Source organism: Brachionichthys hirsutus, unplaced genomic scaffold (assembly GCF_040956055.1).
Source record: "Brachionichthys hirsutus isolate HB-005 unplaced genomic scaffold, CSIRO-AGI_Bhir_v1 contig_992, whole genome shotgun sequence".
NCBI classification, from domain to species: domain Eukaryota; kingdom Metazoa; phylum Chordata; class Actinopteri; order Lophiiformes; family Brachionichthyidae; genus Brachionichthys; species Brachionichthys hirsutus.
The window spans coordinates 33673-42317 of NW_027180484.1; the positions used below are offsets into that span (position 1 = coordinate 33673).

Genomic DNA, 8645 nt, shown 5'->3' on the forward strand with positions numbered 1-8645 from the left:
TGTTTTTGTCCTCACAGATCCTCCCTTGTCTGTGACACACTTCAGGAAAAGCATTGAGTCACCGTAAGTAAAGCCCAAACCAGAGCCGCTGCACTCTGCCTCTGGGCGGCCAGTGTGCGCGTTAATGCACTTCTCACTTCATCTCTACCCATGCACAGTCTGATGAGGCATGCTTTGTAACAACACGAGACAGTAAGGCCATCAAGCAGTTAAGTTGGTTTTAAAGCAGCTGGTAGCTGGTTGATAGAGAGATTGAATATTTATAAAAGTTTGCAAAATGAATAGGCATGTAGGGGACGCCCAAACAGATGATTCAACAAACTGCTTCTATGATGAGGCTAAACTATAGGTGTAGCAGAATACATAACTCAGCAGCCTCTAGTGGTTCATGGGCAGAAAGCACAGTTCCAAACGGCTAAATCAGCATTTTATATTTCTTTTTTTTACATATGTACCTTAAATTTGTGTATTCATTTTTGATCCATCGGTATTTTAAAACTTCAAACACTTTTGGCCTTCTGCATGATTCTCAGTGAAATAGTGGCGTCTGTGTTCAGCTTGTCAATAAAGTTGAAATCCCCTCAGTCAACATCAATAAAGTTGAAATGTCCACATTTAAAAGAAAACTAAGAAGAAGGATATAGAAAGAATAATTAACAAGGAAGGTTCATGAAATGCCACAACACAAGTAACATATGAAATCAAGACGCCAATGAAATGATTAAGCAGCACTATTAGGCTTATAAGAATAATCAAGTGGTAAAGTTTTCAATAATGTTAAAGTAGATGTTTTATATACTGCGTGTTTTAAATAAGATCGAGAAAAATTGAAGAGGGAAAGGCGTCCTAAAACACAAAGAAGAATAGTTGCGTGAAAAAGGAAGTTAAAAGACTGAGCCCTTTACCAAAAAAGGTAAAATGAGCTAAGACCATTGGAGGAGATGACAGCCAATGGAAGGAGACCCGAGCCAGAACGAGGAAAGAGTGTAAAAATAGAGGAAAGGGGGGGAAATAGTTATCAGTTCCATTATAGCACAAACAAGAATAACGGCAGTTTGATGTAAACAGTAAAGGGCCAAGGCTTTCTTGATTACGATGACCTTCGTAATCTCAAGGAAAATGATAACAATAAAGGTGACATGCTATTACAAGTCTTGCTCGTAGTCCCTGGACAATTGGCTGCATCCCCATTCCCCTGGCAGGTAATCTTTACTGGAACTGGAGATGTCAGCCACAGACAACCAAGGCTACTGGGAAAAGAGTGTGCTGCATCCAGCTGGAAGAAAACAATGAAACCTGCAAAGCATTGCTGTCCACTGAGATATTGTGGAATAATATGGAATTTATGTGACCCAATATCAGTGCAAGCTGTGGTGATACACCGTGATGACACATTTAATGTACAATACTCACGACATACGTGCATTTGTCTGTGTCTGTCTATAACTTTTTGTGTATTTGTGCCTTCATTTCTGTCTTCAACCAAGATCATTTGTGACACTAATCTGTGTCAATCCCATTCCAGAATAAATGTTTTTTCCCTGCAACTGGAGGCAAATTGTCAGATATGCTTCTTTAAAATGTCCGGGCAGGCAGAACAGGTAGTTCACACATAGTCCTTCCTGCAAGTGGCATAGTCAAAGATAAACCAGGCCCGTGTCGTTTTTCTCCCATCGCAGGCCTCCTCTCACCCCCTTGCCAGGGGTAGAGCCCTGCTGGGATGAGCCTGCCAGGAGCAGTTTCTTGCCCCCGCCTGCCAGCCCCCTGTGAGTGCCTGCACTGCACTGGCTTGGCTGCATGGTTAACACACTGCATACAAATCAACTGACAGCTAATTATTGTAGCGAAAGCCCACTGCTATTTGCATGTGCAGATCTTCATGCATCCTACAGGGTTTAAATTTCATTATCTCAGCTGCATGTACAGTTCCGGACTGTGTATATGCACTCTTTATAATGAATAGCCACTTGATGCATTAAGTGACTGAGGAAGTGTTGACTATGCTGCTCCTGGTGTGGCCAAATGAGGCCTGGTTAGAAGTAAACTGCTTCTCATATTGCCATTTGGTGCAGTACATGGACATTCGTCTCACTTCCCATCCAGAAGATGTCGAGTCAATAGATCTGTGACATGGTTGTCGTGATTGCGTCATCAGTTCTCCTCTCATTCTGTCATTCTGGCTTGGGTCATTAGCTACTGTCCTATCGGGGTGCTTCTGCTGCTGCTGCCTCCATAAACTAGTCATTGTCACAATGCAGTTATTTATGGCTGCCGCGATAGAGTGCATTCACTTTTTGTGTCATCTGTTTCGAGGAATGAAAATGCGTATATGTGCTTATCAAAGCATCCAGATATCTTTATTTTACTTGGAAAAACACTCAACAGACTTTACTGTATCACTTCTTGTGGCGTGTGTTTTATTAAGTCAGGACCGTTGTCTGGATTTCCCACCAGGTTATCATCGGGGAAGATTAGTCCAGAGAGCTCCCCTCCATCTCGACCCCGCTCTCTCTCTTCAGAGGGTTCCCACGGTCCCGGCCTCTACGTCAGAAAACTGCCCAGCCCTCAGAGAGAACGAGAGAAAGAGCTTTCCTTCTACAAGAAAACCAAGCGTGCCATAGCTAGCAAGAAATACAGTGTGTCCAAGTATGAGGCAGAGGTCACCACGCCTATTGAACTGATATGCCGTGGCCCTGATGGCCGTTTCGTCATGGAGACCAGTCCACCGCCCCGCCGTATCCATGGCTTCCCCTTCGCAGAGGAGTCCGACATGTACCCTGAGTTTCGGCAGTCGGATGAGGAGAATGATTTTGACCCTGGGCCTCTGCCGCCCATCATGCCCACCCTGCGGCCCCAGCTCTCTCCAACGTCCTCCAGCCTGGAGTCTACGCAGCCCCCAACCTACAGCCCTCGCCTACACAGGCCCATGGAAGGTATGAGCTTTGCAGAGGGCAGTGCACTTCACGCCTCAGGGCAGGCACCGTCCTCCCGCTACAGGGGCTTTCCCCAGGGCCCGTTCTATGGGTATCTAGGCAGTCGCGGTGAATCAGGGATTCCACCACCATTCTACATGCCTGACATCAGCCCGCGTAGCTCTGCTCTGTCCTCTCCCCCTGGCACCGGCGATGGGCCCTTCGGTTACCCCTCCATCCCAGAGGAGAGTGGAGAGACGGAGCTCCATCAGTACTCTACCTCTGGCCATTCTCTGTCTCACACACAGAGCCCTCCTCCTCGCTCACCTGAAAGCTGGCAGCCTCATGAGTTACCGTTCCTGGGTTTAGGGGGTCCAAGGTTTATATATCCACCTCACCAATCCTTACACCATCCCCAGGACCTCCCTGACCCCCCACCATACCCGCCACACTCTCTCCCCCCAAGTCGCCTGCAATTCCCTCCCCTAAAGGATCCATCAAGCCCTGGACTCCTGCAGCTGGAAGTCCCTGTGGCTCCCCCAGGCAGAGACAGGCTCCTGGGGCCTCCGGTTAGGCGTTTAGCTATGCAACAGGCCCAGAGTCTCGGCCAGCTCAGACACACGGCCCACGGTGTGGGTGTACCAGTGTTGCCTTACTCTGACCCGGCAGCCCGCGCAGGGAGCCCAAGCACAGCCCCCAGTAGTAGCCCTCAGTCCTGGCTCAGCCCGAGGGCAGGGCGCCGGGCAGACCCCAACCTACCCCCGCTAGTACTCCAGCCCTCCCGACTTTCTCCACTCTCCCAAAGCCCTCTCAGCACCCAGCCAGGTTCTCCAGATATTCTAGTGCGCCCCCCTCCCCGTCCCAGCATTCTCCGCACCTCTCGGTCTTTGGAGATGTCTGAGATCACTCTGCAGCCCTCAGCCACTGTCAGTTTCTCTCGGAGGTCCTCCCTGACAGCCTCTCCCACTCAGGGCGCCAGGCTACCCAGCCCCAGTTACCATGCCCACATGTCCTATGCCTCCACTGCAGCCAGTTATCCCTCCCAGTCCCCCTCTCCCCCTCAGGAGGGCAGGGACGTTTTCGGGCAGAGGCCATCCCAGAGAAGGACAGAGGAGGAGATGCTTCCCTCAGAGCCCTCTCAGCGCCAGATATCAGCCTCAGGGTAGGTGATACATTCCAGTAGAGAATAGTCACATATTTATTCAAAGTGGAGACTTCTCTCCTCGACTGCTCTCTATTCCAAAGTTCCTCAGTACTTATGCAGTTTTACTTGATGTCTTCATTTCGGCATAAATAAGATGCATATTGTTAATTAATATGCAGAAGGCATGTAATTGCATTTAGCACACATTGTATCACATGGTGAAAAAAACAAATCCCTAAACCTGATGGCATGCGAAACCTCAGTATTGCTTTTAATATCATGTATTGTTCTTTTTATTTGACAATGTATATCTTATCTTATCAAACATATATTTTTGTATAAAACTATTAACTTTGAAATTAACATATAACAATAAAAAAAAGCATTCTGATTATTTATATCATTTTCAAAGCTTGCTCTAAATTAAATTGGATTGGATCAATAATCAAAAGACTACCAATTTCTTTTTACATTTTTATACAACTTTAAAAACAACCTGAATATTTGATAAACTATTATTACCAATTTTTTTAATTACAAACAACTAATACAAATAATACAGCAGGGGCCAATTCCAGAAGTTTCACCTATTATAAAGCATTTAGGAGCACTAAATAATGGCATTATTAATGGTTAATACATTGTTTAATAATTTGTTGTGGAAAATTAGAACCTGCTCATAATAACAGCACTAATAGGTGTATACTTTAATATTAGAATATCCTTTGGGTTGCTGTTTTGAAAATCCTCCATAGCTGTTAATTAACAAAATAAAGTCATTAATAATTAAGATTAAAAACTACTTTGCAATTTTTAGCCTCAGCAAATCATCATACAATAATTTGAGCCTGCAGATGTGTATAATAGCAAGTTTGGTAACTATAAATATAGTTATGTCCAAAAGCACTTCTGCCCTTTTCAAGAAGGTCAGAGGTCAAATTATAAGAAGTATTTAAGTTCTAAATAGAAAATCACTTGTCCTGCTAGAGGAGTATTAAAACAGCCGCAACATGGCAACCAAAACATATTTATTAAGCCTTATATGACTGTTATACAAGAGACAATATAGCATTGTATCCCGAATATTTCTGTAGACCTTCCTGCCCCCCCTCTCTCACACCCACCTCAGTAGCCACACCCTAGAAGCTACACTCATACAATGGCTTACTGCCCTGCATCACAGGGCAGTAAGGGAAGGTATCTTATAGGGCTGCTGCTTCATAGAGGGTAAGGGTCTTACATTATTTGTTTTTGATTGATCTCAGCTATCTGGGCAGCGTTGTGACCCGGTCCCCCACGCAGCAATAGGTAAGGGTCGGACCCATGTCTGAGAGGGGAGGGGGTCAGCAGGGGGAGGGCTCTAATCACTCTCTCCTTTAAAGGGGAATCGCTTTGGGTTGTGCCTCTGTGCTGGATTCAAGTGAAGTACAACTAATGCTATTGTTGACTGCAGGACACATTTGTCAATACACTGTCAAGGCGCAGTCAGCCTGCTGCGGCGCAGGCTGCAGCAATTAGGCTTGCGAGAAAGCAGGAGGAGCCGTTTCGGACTGGGGAGAAGCATTTTGATCTTTTTTGGACTGTTTGAATACTGACCTGTTTCCCTGCACCAAAAAAAAAGCCTTGAATCTATAGAGGACGCACATGAACGATAGACTGGAGTATTCCCCTTTAAAGTTTTGTTCCATGTGCAAAATGCCATGCATGCATTCTCTAAACTTCTCTCTACAACCAAACAAATAACAACAATTCTCAAACTAAATTCTATCACATTTGTTGTCCTGAGTGCTTTCGTTTTTCCGCCATTTGACTGTTCTTAATGGCCATTTCCTCTTCCTGTCATGTGACTTGTTCTTTAACGGCCATTTCCTCTTCCTGCCATTTCCTCCCGTCAGCATGGTGAAGCCTCTGTACGCAGTGTTCATGTTGATGAAATTGTGCCGTACAGTGTTCATGTCTATGGAAATGCGCTCTCTTTAACACACAGTTTAGGTGATAATGGAAATGTTCTCTGTCTGTCCAGGACTGATGCAATTCTCCCATTTGTCTCCCCCCTCTCTGCTAATGCTCTCAATCTCTCTCTCCACAGTGACAAGTGATGGACAGCATCGCTAAAGCTTTGCGTTCCTATGCCTTTTCAAACAGTACATGACTGGCACAACAACTTGACTTAGAAAACATGAAACATGTGTTCAGCTCCTTGAGATTGAGCCGCCGTTGAGCCTCAAGAAGCTGAACTGAAAGCGTTTGTGAGGTTATTCGGATTTTAATTGAATTTTATTGCCTCTTTCTTTGAGAGATGGACAACAAAGCCAAAGTATTTGGTGTGAGGTAAAGCTACGTTCAAGACAGACTGCATACTATGACAAAGTAGATACTTTGATTTGATTATTTTTCATCAGATATAGCATGTATCACTCATGAAATGAAAATAGTTTGGGCTTCAAAAACATTTTTTTTCCTGGTTGTGCTTGCGATCATCTTTGAGATAATCAGTCTTTTTCTTTTGATAATGAGTTAATATCTATCCTACCACCGAATTCCATCCGGATCGGACCCAGAATGACGTCAGGAAAAAATATAACATTTTAACATTGAAAACCCCATTCACGGATTCAAATAATAGTTACAAATAAACATCAACTCTGATTCACTTTAACTGTCCATGGTTGGTGTATAAAGATACCAAGAACAATTTAGAACCTTTTGGTGATGATCCAGATCGCCATGTGGACGGTGTAAATCTAATTAGGAGTGGAATAAGCTGCTCAGCGGAGGTCTGTGCACTCTGAGTGCTTTTCTAGTTTCTTCTGCTTTCTTGTTGTCTCTCTACAAACTAGGTTGCATCTCAAGGAGTCACACAAGACGATGCATTCACTGCCTCCTCTGGCAGGAGATTCTAAAAGAAATCCTGTCATGTACGACGCCCCATTATTGTGCAGTCTAATAGTGTGTGCATGCTTTAGATTCTAGATTCCAGATTTAGCAACTCCTGCAGCCCACCTTTAGACCTGGGTCAGACCAGCATCCATTAATGACAGGAACACGAAGTTGTGAAGATGCTATTTATGTGCTACTGTGGCAGTACTGATGTAAAATAAGCATTAGGATTAATAAGAGTAGAGTTTTATGATATTGAAACATCAGCACTAAAATTGAACAAATAACTGCAAGCATAACCAATCATAGCCGAGCAGTTTTCAACCGCATCAGTGCACACGTCGCTTTCATGAGTGCACACGTCGCGGTGCATTTAGTGCAAACTGAAATTAGAAACAGGAGAATCTCATAGAGAATTGTAATAATAGTTTAATGTTACATAAATGGCAATTTTGCAATTCCAGACATTATTTTCATTTTATGAGTTTAATAAGGGTCTGCTCTTCTCACACAGTCACTATTTAAAGACCCTCAGTGAGCACAGTAATCTCATATTGTCTTACCTTGATTGTGAGCGTTGTCACAACCTTTAATGTTCGCAGCTTTACAATTATAACACCTGAAATGAGTGAACTTGGTGCTTTTGCATCATTAACACTTCAAGGATAAATACGTGCAATCATAATTCCTCAATTGCAGACCGGGTCTTTGATGTAAAGATTGTTTGAGAAGAAATGTAATAGCCAATCAATTCACCAAACCCAATTATTTTATTTTCCCTCTTTCTTTTTTGTTTGCATTCAACTTGAATCATCCATCAATGCAAATAGAAAGTGTAAATGTATCATCTCAGTGGAGACGGATCTGAGTAGAATTCAATTCAAAAGCATCTACCGAGAATAGCTATGCAGGGGTCTGTCTTTTCACATCCGAGGTGGGAGCGAACAACGGCTGGAAAACCTGTGCTGTGCTGTCTTTCCTCTCCTCAGGGAACCTCTAGGTGTGTCTAGTGATCCTGCAAGGTCTGAGAGCTTGCCAGCGCTGCTGCACCACTGTATTACAAAAGTAAAGGGAGCGGCCGCCAACAACAACAACAACACAACCTCTGGAAGGGGAAGTGCTCTCTCTGACGGTGCGTGAAAAGATGAAAGAGATTTATCTTCAAATGTGTGTGGGGGCGGTGTGTTATTCCTGGCCTTTCTCTCTGCCTCCCTTGTCAGGTGTGTGTTCCTCTCAGACCCAGCAGCAATCGCAGACACCCCAAGAGGGGCGGGATCTAAACCTCCAGAGAAAGAGGAAAAAGCTGAACAAGAAGAACTCCTATATCTCTTTGACCTCCTTCCTGCACCACAGGCAGACTGAGGAGGACCAGACAGGCATTCTGGCAGGAGCAGACTCTGAGGGCGCAAATTATGGGACTCTACGCTGAGCTGTAAGCCCACCAAGCCATCGGATAGACCCGCCCCCAGGAAGAAAACAACAACAACAACTTAAGCCGTCCCTACTCCCCGCATCAAGCTAATGCATTTCTTATCATCTCTAAAAGTGTGGGGAGCGAAAGACAAATGTCCGGCTGGATACTCTGAATTTGAAGAATCTTACTTGAAGACAAGAACAATGGCTTTTCTGAGTTTGACACCTTGTCTCTGAGAAATTCCACTTGAAAAATGCTCTGAAATATATAATGTATATAACTAGTAAAACAAGGG

At 44.3% G+C, this 8645-nt stretch overlaps 1 protein-coding gene across 1 annotated transcript in view; it reads left to right on the forward strand.

Annotated features, from left to right (window-relative positions):
• The window catches only part of LOC137915383 (protein turtle homolog B-like), a 33723-nt gene extending 25358 nt beyond the window's left edge, over positions 1–8365 (forward strand). The window contains exons 17-21 of the mRNA XM_068758721.1: positions 18–63; positions 1680–1766; positions 2455–4074; positions 7926–8068; positions 8157–8365. Of these exons, the coding sequence (XP_068614822.1) occupies positions 18–63; positions 1680–1766; positions 2455–4074; positions 7926–8068; positions 8157–8365 (2105 nt within the window). The remainder of the gene's footprint in view (positions 1–17; positions 64–1679; positions 1767–2454; positions 4075–7925; positions 8069–8156) is intronic.
• The last annotated feature ends 280 nt before the right edge of the window (positions 8366–8645 follow it).